Genomic DNA, 17,353 nt, shown 5'->3' with positions numbered 1-17,353 from the left:
AGTACAAAGACAAGTGTGTCTTGCCTACAGTAAAGCATGGTGGTGGGAGTGTCATGGTCTGGGGCTGCATGAGTGCTGCCGGCACTGGGGAGCTACAGTTCATTGAGGGAACCATGAATGCCAACATGTACTGTGACATACTGAAGCAGAGCATGATCCCCTCCCTTCGGAGACTGGGCCGCATGGCAGTATTCCAACATAACGACCCCAAACACACCTCCAAGACGACCACTGCCTTGCTAAAGAAGCTGAGGGTAAAGGTGATGGACTGGCCAAGCATGTCTCCAGACCTAAACCCTATTGAGCATCTGTGGGGCATCCTCAAACAGAAGGTGGAGGAGCGCAAGGTCTCTAACATCCACCAGCTCCGTGATGTCATCATGGAGGAGTGGAAGAGGACTCCAGTGGCAACCTGTGAAGGTCTGGAGAACTCCATGGCCAAGAGGGTTAAGGTAGTGCTGGAAAATAATGGTGGCCACACAAAATATTGACATATTAGCTCTAACACATAATATATCTAACACACACATATTGGCACCCCTGCAATAATTTTTTCCAGTACATTTTTTGGAGTTTTGCGTGGAATGTATCAGGTTTGGCTTTTTCTTCTCCACTTTTTTGTGTCATACTGATACAAACAAAAGAAATTAACATGAGAATGCCTAAACATTGGTAATTGCAACAATTTTCTGCGTGAAGTGGTGCATTATCTGAAAAACCGGGGTGCCAATATTTTTAGCCATGACTATATATAATATATATGTATATATGTATATGTGTAATATATCTCTATATATCAGTTGCTCAGACCATTCCTTAGCCCAGTGGTGGCGAACCTTGGCACTCCAGCTGTTTTGGAACTACAAGTCCCATGAGGCATTGCAAGGCTCTGACAGCCACAGACATAACTCCCAGAGGCAGATGCATGTTGGGATTTGTAGTTTTGGCACAGCTGGAGTGCCAAGGTTCGCCACTACTGCCCTAGTCCATCCACAATGAAAAAAATAAGTTTGATTTTAGATTCACTTCAATTTCATATTAGATTTTCGCTGAAGAACTGCAAACACTAAGGCCCTTTTCACACAAGAACTACAAGTTCCATCTCAGTGAATCGGATCAGAATAAACAGATGTCACATATGTTACATCCATGTCCATTACCTCCATCTTGGGAAAGATGGATCCATGTAATCACTATAAGTGGCCAGATATAAAACAGATGCGCGTCTGCCTATATCTGCCCACATCTGGTCAGGTTAGTAAAAAGGAACCTTTTGTGTTTGATCCTATGAACCTAAACTGACCTGGAAGTGGACAGATATAGGCAGACGCATGTCCGCTTACATCTGCCTGCCCATAGACAAGTACTGCAGTCTGTTTTTGATCCAGGTAACCATGGATGGACTGACAGAATGGTCACGTGAAAAGGTCCTAACAGTCTGTGAAAAGAGATGCAAGCCCATGCTTTGTTCAGGGCACTGTTTCTGTACAGTGATAATAGCAGGGGGTCATTCATTTGCACTTACAGCCCATGGGTTAGAAGCAAGAAGAGCCCTACGGTTTCAATGAACAGCAGACAGTGTAAACACACAATCCACATTATGTCCAGTGCTGGAGAGGATATTCAAAGAGGTGAGCGAGAAGTAGACAGCACAAAATCTCTCTAGGGATGTCTGGAGGGAGAAGGTGACAACAGGAAACCAGAGGACACATTCTCATATCAACATGCTCTGAAAAAGATCAAATGCTTGCCTCCTAAAAATGCTTCCTTTGTAGACGAATATGATAATGCCTACTTGCCGATTACTGAAGATGTATTCAAGTCTCCTGGGTTAGAACATAATACTAGATAATGGACTAGTACTCTAGTTTCCTTAATAGAAAAGCCACAAACATAAATGTTTTATAAAAAGTCACAAACATGTTGAGGATTTCATTAGCTGTATAGGAAGTATGTCGATGTGGTATGTCACTATAACTTGGATCTGTGGGCACTAACAGTGTGACATTCAGGAGGTGCTGCTACATATAGTGGGAGGGGTATTGTGAAGGGTATGTACATCCCTACTTGATCCACACAGCACTTGTGGGGTGTATATACACTGAGAATGATAGATAAGAGGGGGTGTGCATCCCCTATGGATGTGCCCATTGGGGAACAAGAGGTATATACACAGAGGATGAAAAGGTATGCATGCAAGAAGGTTACTATGCGGGATGCAGAAGAAGGAGGAGTGCATCACCAAACAGTAGGTAGTGGGGTGTTTATCAAAACTGGAACAGACAAAATCTGGAGCAGCTGTGCATGGCAACCAATCAGCTTCTCTCTCTCATTGTCAAAAGCTTAACTGAACAAACTAAAGAGAGAAGCTGATTGGGTGCCATGGGTAACTGCTCCAGTTTTGAACAATTCCCCTCACTGAGAATGAAAGGTATTTATGTGAAAGGGGTACTATAAGGGTGCAAGAAAAGTGTGTATTCCCATTTGATGTACACAACAAGTAGTGACAACGATGGGTGTACTATGCGGGGTGCAGGGTAGTGCGTGTGTGTATCCCCACAGATGTACACAGCAGGTAGTGGGGTGAATGTACACTGATAATAATAGATATGCAGGTGAGAAGTGTACTATGTAGGGTGCAGGGTAGAGTTAAGAGGTGCTGTATCCTCTATGGATGCATGCAACAGGTAGTGGGGTGTATATAGAATGAGAATGACAGGTATACATGTGAAAATAGAACTATGTGGGATGCAGGGTATGTAGGAGGCGGTGGGTATCCCCTTTCAATAGTGGGGCATACATACAGTGACAATGATGGGCATTTGGGCAGGGTATGTAGGAGGGGGTGTGTATATACAGTGACAATGATATGTGCATTATTGGGGGTGAAGGGTATTTAGGAGGGGGGGTGTATATACAGTGACAATGATAGGTGCTTTATTACAGTGATAATGACAGGTGTACTATGTGGGGTGCAGGGTATGTTGGAAGGGGTGTGTATATACAAGGACAATGATAGGTTTGCTATGTGGGGTGCAGGGTATGTAGGAGGGGTGTGTGTATATACAGTGACAATGATAAGAGTACTATGTGGGGTGCAGGGTATGTAGGAAGGGGTGTGTGTATATAGAGTGACAATTATAGGTTTGCTATGTGGGGAGCAGGGTATGTAGGAGGGGTGTGTATATACAGTGACAATGATAGGAGTACTATGTGGGGTGCAGGGTATGTAGGAAGGGGTGTGTATATAGAGTGACAATGATAGGTTTGCTATGTGGGGTGCAGGGTATGTAGGAGGGGTGTGTATATACAGTGACAATGATAGGAGTACTATGTGGGGTGCAGGGTATGTAGGAAGGGGTGTGTATATAGAGTGACAATGATAGGAGTACTATGTGGGGTGCAGGGTATGTAGGAAGGGGTGTGTAGATACAGTGATAATGACAGGTGTACTATGTGGGGTGCAGGGTATGTAGGAAGGGGTGTGTAACTTCATTGGAAAGTGGGGTGTACATACAGTGACAATGATAGGTATGTAGGGGGTGTGGCACATTACCTGTCCTCCTTTTCCCACATCTTCCATCCTCTCTCTGGCATCTGTATCTGCTCCATCAGAAGCAGGGGAGCCTTTCCCCGGCCTCTGCTGGCCCACTGTGCGCTCCCTGCGGGTGCTTCCTTGCTTGTTCCTCCTCCTGGTCATTTCTCGCTCCTCTAGACGACTCCTCGAATTCACACAGCCGGCCCCGACGCCAAAAATAACCCCCCCAAAGTCAACAGCCCAGACCTGGACGCTTTGGACAGGACAACAGCCAATATGGCGGCGTGCTGGAGACCATGGCCACGCCCCTTGCCAACAGGGTAAAGGTTACGGCGCAGCTGGCATCCATCACGTTCGTAACGCTTCGGTCGCCATTTTGCCTACTGGCAATCGTTCAGCGTTCCTTTGCGAAGGCATTCGACTGGCATGCTGACGCCATCTTTAGTCAGGGCAAACGAAGTATTGCTCTCAGACAAACGGCTACACGGAGTCCCAAGTATCAGGAGGGACAACTTTTACCTATTGGATGAAGGCCGGGGTAGTAGTGGCATACGCTTGTGGGCTTGTTTAACTAGAAGCACTACGAATGAGTCGGCCAAGCTCAAGTTCAGACAGGTCTTTAAGTACTTATTAAAGAAACTATTCCGAAGTAAACTATTGTACAAAAGCATAGGGCATGAATAAATAAATCACTTCTTTAAGTGTAAAAGCAAAACAAGTGTAAAAACACAAGATCACAAAAAATACATAATCCTTAAATCCCCACACACAAAGTATTTACATTCCCATTTTTTTTTTTAAAGTGTCTCACAAAACAAAAAATTACATTCTCACACATATGGAAAAATTAAATTCCCAGACGAACAAAAAAAATACACTCACAAACTGGGGAACAAAAATAACACACATACTTACATTCTCAAAAAAAAACAGAAATTCCCAGGCACACTATACTTAGATTCCCTCACACACATAGATTACATTCACACACAAAATACATTCCCACACACACTATACTGACATTCACAAACCAAAATATTCACCCCCCTTACATTCACACACAGAAATTTCTTTGAATTTTTTTCTGGTGAAATATGTCACATTTTAAATATTTGAATTATGTAACATGCATTTTCAAACATATTTGTTGTGGGGGTTTTTTTTCCCTTTTTCTTGCATTAAATTCATATAAAAAGGTATAATGTATTCTTCCATGTCATTCCATTCATTAGAGTGTAGGTATAGCCAAAAGTAGTTTTTTTAGTTTTCAATGGAGTAAGCAAGGGTTGTATATAGGGATGCACCAATACTGTTTTTTTGGTATCGAGTAGCGACATTTTTTTTTCTTTTTACCGATACCGGCATCCCGAGGTAGCATGGGCCCCACTTCTCAGCCAATCAGGAAGCCAGCTTCATGCTCCCTCCAATCAGGAAGCCGGGCGGTGGGTCATGACCCCATATTTATATACAGAATATCCATCCCTATCATTTTAGATTTCATTATAGTGTGAATGGGGCACATAGCAAACTATTTTTTTCTAGGAGCGAGAGGGGTGACTGGCATTGCTCATCTGCTGAAAATGTCAGTCACCCCAGTCACCACTATCCTGTGAACGAGCCCTTATGGAACATTTTATTTGTGCAAATGTTTATCAAACCAATATTTTTAGGATAAAGTACACTAAAATTAAATTCAGTGCACAGAAACAGAATATAATATCCATTTTTTTTGTAAAATATAAAAGATGGAGGTACGTCCAGTAAGTAAGATATCAAACATGTCAAGCCCTAAAATTGCATTTGCCCATGAAGCCGCAAAAACTACAATACCCAAAATTTCCCATGGGGGACACTTTAAAAACTTTTACCGCTCATCAGTTTAGTGCTAACAGTGATTGATGGCCCTAGAATTATTGCTCTCACTCCAATGTTCGCGGTAATATGCAACATGTGTAGCGCAATTTTTGTTTTTGCACGTAGGCGCACCAACGCATGTTTGCATATGTATGTGCATGGGGGCTAAACAAACAAATGTTTTGCATTTTTTAATGTTACTTTCATTTTTTTTTATTTTTTAAACACTTTTTTTATACTAACTATTGCTATCACATAGGGGGCCAACAATCCCCCCCCCCCCCATAAAATGTTTTTTTCATATGTTACTTTATTTTTTTGCATTTTTAAACACTTTTTTTAACGTTATTGCTATCACATAGGGGGCTATATTTGTAATAGCAAATAGGGTGTGACAGGTCCTCTTTATAGAGACATTAGGGGTCTTTCAGACCCCTAATGTCACCTAGGGACCCCAAAGAAGCTGATGAAGCGGAGATCTGCTTCTCCTGGCTCTAAGAGCCAGAGAATGTAAACAATGACACTGGAAGTAGCTAGAAGCCTTCTGATCTCTCCCTGATCGTGCAGGGAGACCCGTCGTGCCAGTCCCGGGCCCACACAGCGGACAGGGGAGACAGCAGGGGGGGAGGGTGTTAGCGCACTCCGCCCTTCAGTACAAGCGATCACTCTGTGCATCTCATTAATATAAAGTAACTCTGAAATCATTCATATCAAACTGTAAAAAGTAACACACAGCCAGCATAATAAAAGGAAAGGCAACCTTTTTCAACAACAAAGAAAAAGGAATGACTCTGATAGGTTCAAAAGGAGGTTTTTGTAGAACAGATAAAGCCAAGTTTAAATAGCACAGAGGAAGAGGAGACTTAACAGGAGGAGCCACACGTGAACTACCTGAATAAAAGTAAAAATCAAGGCATTAGAAGCAAGCGGATGTTGAAAAAGGACCGACAAGGCAGATATTTCGCCCTTTATACTTTGGCATCTAGCTCTATCTACCCCAAGTTGAAGGAAAGAGAACATTCATAATATAGTAAAAGCATTTTAGGAAAACCACAAGGACTCACGCCAACAAAAGCAAATCTTCCACGTACAGTCAATAATCTGAAATTCCTTTGTCTTTCAAAACCAGGCAGTTACAGCCAACAAGCAAGAAGCAGGGTGGAAGAATGGGCCCTTAGATAACAGATCTGAAATATCTAAGAGAAGCCAGGCATCGTCTGCCAACAGATAAACCAAATTGGCATACCACACCCTGCAAGGCCAATCTGGAGGAATGAGAATTACTCAAATTCCCTTATGTACTCTCTTGCGAAACAGACAAGGCAAAACATAAACGGTTGTGTACTGATCCCACAGAGCTACTAAGGCATCCATCACATCCGCTGTTGGATACATCGCTCTGGACACAATCTATTCACGTTCGTGTTGTGACGAGAAGCCAGAAGATCCACATACGGCGTTCTCCAGTGGTGACAAAGTTATGGAAACACCTCTCGATGGAGAGATCATTCGCCTGGATTCAAACGTTGTCTACTGAGAAAGTCCGCCTGCCAGTTTTCTATTTCTAGAATGTGCACCGCTGAAAATCGCTGGAACCTGAAGTTCCCAATCCAAGATCAAATGTAGATCCATTGTCTTAGACACACTCATGGTGCCTTCCAGGTAATTAATGTGTGCCATAGCATTGTCTGACTGAATCCGAAAACAGATACCCAGACAGAAGACAGGTCCAGTGAAACAACGCCACACATATCACTCTCAAGTCCAGGACATAAAATGGAAGCTTGGATTCCTCTAGATACCAACAACCCTGCACAGACAGAGGATGCAAGAGACCGCCCCAGCCCACAAGACTGGCATTTGTCGTGACAATCTTGCAAGTTATGGGGGGAAAAAAACTATTTTCCCATGGTCAACGCAGGGGACGTCAACCACCGTGACAGAGACATCCGGTCCAGCAATAGATGATGACTTCTCGGTGTTCAGAATCCACCCAAAGTCCTTAATGTGTAGCAGCGTCTAGACATTGAGTTCCAAAGTAGGACGAGACTCTACTAGAGTAAAAGGTCGTGCGGGTATCCGATAATCAGAATGCCCATGCAATGTAGAATTCCCATAATCGGAGCAAGTACTTTTGTAAAAACCCTTGGAGCCGAAGCCAACCCAAAGGGAAGAGCCACAAATTGATAGTGAAGGTTTCCTTCATTGGCTGCCCGCTCTGTTCTGACCGCCTCCTTCTATCAGCTTATATAGGGATGGCTGCCGACTGTGGCACCCACTGTGCGAATTTTGTTCGGTTCATTAATAACCGGCCAAAATTCCCACAGTGCATGTCCACATTAAGACAGGCGATACTCACAAATTTTGGATGCAATCCATTTGGTTGGTTATGTACAAACGTGTGGAGTCCTTTCAAATCCAGAATCGGAAGAAGGCTTCCGTTGGGTTTGGGAAAAGTAACACAGGTTTGAGTAAAAACCCTGAAAATTTTCTGCTAAAGGAATGGGCATAATAAACACCCGGATACAACAGATCTTGTACTGCTCAAAGAAGGTTCAACCAACGCTGCCGAAACATGGGTAGCCGGAACGCAAAGAACCTAGGCGGAGGAAGATAAAAACGTATTCCGAAATTTGAGTTTCCCATGATTCCGCAAATTCCAACAGGCATCTCACCACCATATATACAGGTGAAACTCGAATAATTAGAATATCGTGCAAAAGTAATTGCAGTAAGTGCTGCAAAAGGGGCCCAAACCAAGTACTGAGTACATATGCATGCTTGTACTTTTCAGAGGTCCGATATTGTTCTATGTACAATCCTTGTTTTATTGATTGCATGTAATAATCTACTTTTTTGAGGTTGTGGATTTGGGGTTCTTGGGGTTTTCATGAGCTGTAAGCCATAAATCATCACAATTATGACAAATCACGGCTTGAATTATCTTGCTTTGCATGTAATGAGTCTATCTCATATATTAGTTTCACCTTTTAAGTTGCATTAGTGAAATAAATGAACTTTGCACGATATTCTAATTATTCGAGTTTCACCTGTAGAAAGGGCCAGGAGCAGACCTTCATGCTAAAGCGGACTTTTTAATTGCCAACGACGTCTAAAGGGTCCAAAGATTTGGAAGTGGACTCAGGAGGTCTAGGAACCAGAAATTGCTTATCCAGAATGTCCTAATCCTTGCACATGTGCAGTAGATAAAAAACAAGTGTGTCATCAAATTAAAGTTCTAGCCTCTTAAAGAGGAAGGAAATTTTAATAAATCAGTCAAACTCTACATAAAAGCATTTAGCCAAATAATAATAATTATTATACAGGATTTATATAGCGCTAACAGTTTGCGCAGCGCTTTACAATATAAGGAAGACATTACAATTACAATACAAGACGGTAAGGAGGGCCCTACCCCTGAGGGCTTACAATCTAAAAGGGAGGGGGAAGTGATACGTGAGGAGGTAGCTGTGTGGAGATGAATTGTTTGAGAGATTGATATTGTAGTGGTTAGGTTGGATAAGCTTCCCTGAAGAGATGAGTCTTAAGGGAACACCTAAAGGTAGTCAGAGTAGGAGATAGGCGGACAGGTTGGGGTAACGAATTCCACAGAACGGGGTAGACTCTGGTGAAGTACTGGAGGCGAGCATTGGAGGAGTTGACAAGTTGACAAAATAAGAGTCTAAAAGCAGACAGCCAAAGTAAAATACAAAGCAGGGAAAGCATCCAACCTTATAAACATGAGGTAAATACTTTAACCCCTTCATGACTGGAGACGTACACTGTATGTCTCCATCATGAAGGCCCAAGTGACTGCTCACGTACACTGTACGTGAGCAGCTATTCAGGGTTTTGAAATGCCGGTAACCTCTAAGAATCGGTTACCGTTCGTTACTGGATGCCTCAGTATTGAAGGATCCACTCATGAAATAGTTAAGCTTGTAAAAGCTTCTTTCCTTCATCAATGTAGGAAAGCAGCTGTAACAAATACCAGCATAGCTATCAGCGATCCTGTATTTCACAGCTGAAATAGCAGATAAAGAGAATTTGGTCCCTGCTCTCCTATTTCAGTTTTGACAGCTCTGTAGAGATCAGGACTTGCCTGGCTGTTTAATGGCTTTTTTGTAACAATACATTCTTCAGCCAGAAATATGTAACAATGTATTTCTTAGCTGAACTATATGTAACTATGTAAATGTATCAAACTTCTGATCGTCTGAGAACGATCAGAAGCCTTTAGCGAGATCTAATCCTGCCATGCTGTCATAATCGGTCACCAAGGTTATTATTGGCTGTTCCTAAGTTTGGAGCAGCCTAATAATACCCAAAAATGAAACAAATGTATTAAATTATCAAGCCGTAATTGTGACTGCTTGATATAAAACCATTGTAAAGTGTAAAAAAAAATTAAAATATATAATCAATATATTTTTTAACTATAATGATTACAAAAAATTAACCCCTTACAATGAATCTGCAGCTGAGCTGCAGATTTGTTTTTCACCTTAAAAGGGGTTAATTTTTCTTATTTAACCCCCTCATGATGGCGTTATTCAAAGTACGTCGCTGTCCCTAAGTGTGACAGTTAGTGACGCTTAATGACCGTGACATTGTAGGCCACCTAACCTAACCATTATTAGCTTTTAGAAAAAATAAAAGAACATGTTAGCTTTTACATTAGGCTGAAAAAGTACAGAAACATTTCTGAAATCCTAGGGATGTGAGGTGCTTCCAAATAAAAGGTCAAATAAATTTGTTTTAATGCATTTTTTTTTTTAGCTGTGCTATTTAAAAAAATAAAAATAAAACTGGGGAAAAAGTGTTTTCTCCTGAGGAAACCAAGCAAAACTGGCAGGTATGAGGTGGGAAGGGTTATGTCCTTAAGGTGACAAGCCTTAAATTAGTTTGCCTAGTGCCCATTAGAGAGGGCAGCTTAACCCCACATGTTAGAATTCTTCACAGCTGTGTTCATCAAGGGTATAGGAAAAAAAAAAATTATAAAAATGATGGGCTCTTTGGGCTGGTTATGCACATTAAAACCTGCATTTTTATTTTGGATGGAATCCTAATGCAGACATTCAGTAAAAACAAACCTAGACTATAGCACACCACAATACAGAGATGTTCTGGGCATTGTGGTATGATGCGTTGCCCACAAGTAGTGCAGGTACATTGAATATCATGGATTATCCTTTCAAAGCGAGTGGACTGCCTTAACACAATGCACATATAGGTGTGATTCAGTCCTTGGTTTACAGTCATACAGAAACATCTGTTCAAGTCAATCTTCAATGAGAGAGTGCATCATGTATCAGAATATTGATATTCACGTATACATATATTATTTAAGAGGAAATCATATATTTCACTGAAGACTTCTTAAAGAGAACACCTGAACTTTTGAAGGAGCAAGGATCCACCTCCAGCAGTACATTACTAGGATCAGCATGGCATTATATGACTAATCTGTCGCAGCCATCAGCAATTTGGGCTCTTAGCAAAATGTGGCTTAGTCTATTGGTTTTCCTGGGCAGTAAAGCAGAGGCCACAAGTGTTAGTATCCAGCTATTTTTGGAACACAGTTGTCACATAAAAAGATGCTCCTTACAGAAGACATGTCATGTGTATTTGTAGTGACTTCAAAAGGGGGCAGTGCATGGGCATTGCTGATATATCTAATTATTTAATTTAATTTATGGGTAACTTATTTTATACAATAGTTCCGTTATGTGCTTGCATGGTTTTAGATACATACGCTAACGAGTATAGCCGCCTGTGATGTTTTATCTGAAAACCATTTTAGCTTTTTTTTTCCGCTTTTGTTTGTATCCACTGAGAGAATAAGCCCCAATGGAACCGAAGGAGGGGCTGCCTTATGTTTTTTTTATTTGAGGCGATTATGCTAATTGTACCAACTGGTTCCCAACTTCTAGTGCCGATGTGTTATGGGTATATGAAGCCGGCTTCACAATCGGTGACAGATTGGTTTCTATGGTAATTGTTTGAAGCCCTGATTGGTGTTTAGATGCTCTGACTCCCATAAGTGTTTTTTTTCAGCTTTAACAAACAGGCAGGCTCTCAATGGGTGGCTCTGATGAAGGGGCGTGCCCCGGGAAACGTGTTAGAAGCATAGAAGTTTAACCGCCAGCTGGCAGATCGGCGTCTTCTGTGTTAAACACTGCTAATGGGACATTTCCTATATTAGATTGAAGGATTAATACGCTGGTTGTACTGCAATCTTTGTATGTTTTTATCTATCATCCATTAAAATAAAAAGACGATTCTGCACATGTCGTGGCACTCTGTTTTTGTCTTAGAAATCGTGTTAAAGGTTCCCTAGTCCTTTAAAAGGAGCAGCACGGTGTGCGAGGATCATTTTTTGTGGTAGATCTATTGGCAGAAAATAGGTTCATCAACGCCGGGCATATAATACTGTTTGGATATGATACTTAGCAGCAAAAGTCAGAGAAATACAGATTAGTTAGAAATGTTACAGTGACTACTATAGTTGTCATTGCCCTAGATAGACCCAGATTAAAGATTTCCCTTCTGCCTACCTCTTTAAAAACTATGCTGAAAGCCATCTTTTTTAAGTCTAATCCTTGCTTCAGTATCTAGTAAGTCACTGGATGCATGTTTGTTACAGATCAGAGACACCATGATAACACTCCAGAGCCTGCATCTTTAGAAAATAAAGGTATAAACTCAGACAAAAGTAGACATGGGAACTTCAGTGACAATTAGTTGTCACCATACTGACAATTTCAAGCTACACAGCATGTGAAAAACTAGAAAACTCACAAAACATTACACTAAACACAAAAGAAAGAGTCACTGAGAAACCAATTAAGTATTTAGTAAAGTCAAGTGATCCAGTAGAAGTTTGTTTTGGAACAGAGTCCCTTAAATCAAGGCATACACAACATCTGGCACTTGAAACAGTGTTTTCTTTTTTTTAACTCAAGCCAAACATTTCCTGATTCCTTTTTCAGATAAGTTATATTGTGTTGAATGCCGCAAACTGTATCCAAACCTATAAACAAGAATGCAGCTTATCAGTCAGATGTGGTGGCTGCATTATTTTTCCCTTTTCAACCTTTTTTCTTCCCATTTTTGTCTGGTGATTCTACCAGTAACACATTTCCTGTCCTAGAGCGACAATGCTCACTCACTGTATTGTGTTAAATTCTTTACTTGTTGTGCAGCCTGACTGTATAACCAGTAAAGTAAAAACAAATGTGAGGATTAAATTTGGCTTTAAGGGTACATTTACACCTATCAAGTAGGTGCACTTTGGTATTCCTGCATCAGGAACATGTGAATCCCTGGGCAGCTGTCACCTGTTCAAGTTAATGATCAGGTGACAGCGGCCGCATTTGAAAATAGCAGAACGCTGGCACACCACATGTAATAGTATTACACACAGCTAGGAATCAATCGCTGTCCTTGGACATATCAATCGATGCGTCCAGGAATAGTGATTGATTTCCTAATCACATGTAATTATTTTGCATACGATTGCATACCGCTTTCAAATATGGCCACAGTCACCAATCAGATTTCCTGCTGCAGGAAATAACAGGTTCCTGATGCAGGAATATCAAATCATATCTACTTGGTAGGTGGGAATGAAGTCCAACAGTCTGACTGAAAAACTGTTTAAATTCAGCCTCAAACGTTTCCGTTAATATATTTAAACCAAAGCACTTGTGGTGATGCACATTATAAGCCACTTGTTGATGCTCTTGCTTTTTGGTTCTGTTCAAGCCTTCTGCTTTGAAAAGAACTCACCCGTGGGACCAATCTGGCAATTTTCATTCAGGTGCTGGAAGTGCTTCACAGGCAGCACCTGTGTAATGAACAGTTTCAGAACATACCAAGGTCACCTTCTGCATGACTTCAGAATATGTATTTGGGCCAAGACTACACCTTTTATACTGCTGCTTAACATTAATTGTAGGTAAGTATTGGCTTCAATGAATAGGAAATTAGCATGTATTGCAGATATTTATATATATATTCACATGAAAAATGATGATCGGGCAGAAATCCTATTTGATAACATTGCATTTGACTACTTTCATTTCCAAAGTTTTGTGCATCAGGCTCATTAGGTCTACAATAAAACATAGCGTATAACCTAAAAGGAACTATTGCAATATAAAAAAGGTACAGCTGGGATCCTATCAAGGAGCACGAATAAACAAGTTAATAAGCTGGTTATGTTATATGACCAAACGAGTACTTATGCCTGTTAACCAGATACTGCTGGCTATCTTTAAGGGCTTTAAATACACATAAACAGAACTGTGACAGTTATTTAACTTGTTAATACGCTGGAGCAGGTCTTGCTCACTTTGTCTACTCAGTGTTGTTGGCTTTGGGAGGCTGTTCCTACAGGTACATTTGTCTCAAATGCTTTTAGCAAGACAGACTAGTAACAGAGGAGTTTATCAGTATGCTGCTTCTCCTTTCATTGTCCAGTCACACGCTGAGGGAGGGAAAAGACCTAGCTTTAGGACTGAGGGTCAGGGCAGATGAAAGCTCAGGAATAATTGACAAAAAGACAAATCTATTGGCATGTAAAACAAAGCTTACATACATGTATTTCATATGTGTTTTAGCCATTTGCTTGGAGTTCAGCTTTAGTGCAACACACAAAAGCAAAAACACATGTGCAATTGAGCACAAGTATAAATAGAAAAATAAATGAGCACAAAGTATGCTGACGAAAAAAAAAGTTTAAGTAGTTAAAACTCACTGAGAAGCCCATCTACCTAACCCTGTATTCCGAGGAACAACTACTTACTCCACTAGACCCCCAGCATGTGTGCCCCCACAGCCATCTGGTCTTTTTTTTTTTTCTTCCTCCAGAAGCCTTTTACCATCAGTGATTTGTAACACAGAAACCCACCACCATCCTAAAGGAGTGGAAAAAGTCAGTTTCGCTGATAATTTTAGAATCCCTTTGTTTTGTGGTTGAACAAAAGATAACCTTCTAAGGGACAGAGATCTTTCCCTTGTGTATCCGCCCTTTAGGAATCATGCACACAGATGTTAACTGCAAAAAACACAGTTTGGAACCAATAAATACTCAAGCTACAATAGAAATCTACAGCTTCCATAGCACTATACACATTTTGAACAAATAATTTAAAGCAAAACTCCAGGCAAATTTGTTTTATTAGAATATAATGTGTAAAAAATAGTTAATGCTCATGAGGTGTATGCGACTTTCAGGATCGCCGTTTGTTTAATATTTACATTTTCATTGCTCCCGCTATACGTCCGACGCGGACTATGTGAGCTGTGGCTCTCATTCACAGAAGCCATGCTGTCGTTTATCCTCCCCTCCACTGTCCATTCACAGAACGCCTTGATTTCTGTTAAACATTCACAATACAAGGCATTTTGTAAACAGATAGGTCTACATTACAGACACCAAAAACATATCACCTCAAAAAGTTTAACTAGATCATTTACAGTGGCATTCAATTGTCACCACTGACATCTGGAATGCACACATTTTGTCAAACAGTAGAAGAACAAGAAAACACAGATGAAAAGATGTGCATGGATTAGGATGATGAACAAATGTAGAGCTGCACACCACTTCTTTCTCCACATATAAAACTTTGTTCTGCAAATGCTGCTTTGTGGTCAGATCCCAGCAGGAGGTGAAACACATCAGAGGAAGGAACAGGTGAAGTGTCCCTGTGCCGTTTGCACAATAAGGTTTTGTATGCCAAGGAGAAAGTAGAGTGCGGCTATGTATTTTTCTACTGTAATGGAGATGTGAAGAAGCCCAAAGTCATGGTAGCACCTACGGCTGGAGAGTGACATGGGGGCTTAAGGAATGATGTGCGATGCAAAACGATTACCCATATATGGCTGTTTATGGTCAGAAAATTATAACATATATGATGCTGTGGATGTCAGATTGAAAATGAAAAGTAGAGGGACAGATTGAGCTTCTTCGCATTAGTATGCAATGCTTTTAAGTCTTTAACTCTTTGTTAGGACATTGTCCAAATCTATTTTACAACTGATAATAAAATCCGCCAGCACAATACAGACAGGGTTAATTAGAGTAAACATAACTTCACACAGCCCCCTCCTTAAAGTGACGTTAAATCTTTGTTTTAATATTTTAAATCAGCACTGTATATGTCAATGTTTTGAATGAACATTTTTTTTTTTAAATTGCACAATTTAATTTATTTCCAGCAACTTTCATACTGCAGCCCGCTCCCCTCCTATTTATGGGTCTCCTTTGCCGAGCAGGTTGCAAAGGAAACACCTGTGCGTGCATGCTCCTGGACAGAAACTGAGTCGAGCTGTGTACGTCCACTGACGCACAAGCCATGCCCCTGCCTGCACACAGTAATTTGACAGGCAGGTGCAGCAGCCTGTCCTCCCTTTATCCAAGGGCATGGATGGTTTCTGGATCCTGCACTGTCCCTTGTGATTTTGTATTGGACAGGAAGTTCAGGAAAGTGGAGCCAAGAGAGTTGGAGCTAGCTGTTAGGAAACATGACGAATAAGTGTTTGGGCAAAAATGTAAAGAAATATTTTGCTAGGCAATGTATATTTGTCTGATCTGGATTCATTATTAAAAAGAAAGTTTGAGGATTTAATACTACTTTAAAAATGTAAGCATGCTACATGAATGAGAACATGTAACAAATATCAAAGTAGGTGTTCTTTCAATTTGGCTGCAAAAGTGGAAATATACTTTAAAAGGTGAAGAATTCTGATTTCTGCAGAAATGCCATTTCCATCAAGAAAAACCATTGGGGTTACCATCCTGCTCTCCCCCTCATCTCCATATACAAATCTACATGAACATGTATATTTAAACAGCGCAAACCCCCTAGCTATGGCCCGACAATTCCTCAGCGAGTGCGCAGAGTCCCCTAAGGGTTCAGCGTGTGACTAGCTTCCCTGAGGACCCAGGACTTACTACTTGTATGTCATCGCAGTGATCGAGCAGGAGAGCCTCTGCTATACCGACTGTATTGAGCGAGGCCCGCTCAAGCAACACAGCGACAGCGGAGACCACCAATTTCTAATCCCTGATCAAGCACATCACTGGATACCTTGCCCGTGGAACATCGTTCACCCCCGTTCCAAGGTGCGGCCGCACTCGCAGAGGAATTGTCGGGCCACCTGTCCATAGTTGATGTGAAGTGAAACAGGTCGGGATCAAACACAATGGAAGTTGGTGCAAGTTGGAAACATCTAAGCGATCAGCAGGATTACAAATGATTTTGAACAAAAAACCTCTATTAAGAATATCACTGGACTATCCATCATAGAAGCATGGACTCTTTCCCTTGTAGCCACAAGTGAGAAACAAGTGAGTAATCCAATCATCATATGCTGATACATTAGTATCCACCGCCTCGTTACGGTGTATCCGTTCATATCAATGACTGCTGTTCTGCCCTGCGGGTATTTCAACTTTATTTATTCCTGTCCCACATTGGAGGTCACTTTAGGGAAGCTATGCGATTTTAAATATGTTTTAAATGTAATGAGGTGATTTATCTTTATGTGTTGCTATGTTTAAATAAATATGTTTGGATGCACTTTATATTATACTTGAATATCTATTCATTGGAGGACTCCTACTATGGGATTTCTATGCTAGGGGGTTTGCGCTGTTTGAATATATTTTTCTGAAACCCTGGATCTCCATCCATAATTATATTTACTTATATTTTTTCTTTTCTTTGCGTTACTCCTTTTTCCCACATTTTTGCGAACATGTATATTTCTATTGAAATGTACACAGTTCTCCATGTCTGACCACCATCTGATATCTGGTCTTTGACAAGCCAGTCATTTTAGTGAGCTAAATTAGCCTTATGTTGACGTGGAAGAAACGTCTGCATTATATGATCAATCTGTTGCAACAACCAAGCTGTTTGTGAGGCGGAAGAGACTGTCGCTCAGGAA

At 41.0% G+C, this 17,353-nt stretch overlaps 1 protein-coding gene across 2 annotated transcripts in view; it reads right to left on the bottom strand.

Moving 5' to 3' along the window:
* FAM193B (family with sequence similarity 193 member B) overlaps positions 1 to 3,836 on the bottom strand; it is a 30,976-nt gene extending 27,140 nt beyond the window's left edge. For both annotated transcript variants that reach the window (XM_018552418.1, XM_018552419.1), the window contains exon 1: positions 3,557 to 3,836. In XM_018552418.1, coding sequence (XP_018407920.1) covers positions 3,557 to 3,700 — 144 coding nt within the window. In that variant the 5' untranslated portion in view covers positions 3,701 to 3,836. The remainder of the gene's footprint in view (positions 1 to 3,556) is intronic.
* Between the last annotated feature and the right edge of the window lie 13,517 nt (positions 3,837 to 17,353).

Source organism: Nanorana parkeri, unplaced genomic scaffold, assembly GCF_000935625.1.
Source record: "Nanorana parkeri isolate BGI_ZX_2015 unplaced genomic scaffold, ASM93562v1 scaffold87, whole genome shotgun sequence".
NCBI classification, from domain to species: domain Eukaryota; kingdom Metazoa; phylum Chordata; class Amphibia; order Anura; family Dicroglossidae; genus Nanorana; species Nanorana parkeri.
Note: the sequence above shows the minus strand (reverse complement) of the source record. Positions and strands in the feature narration are given on the sequence as shown.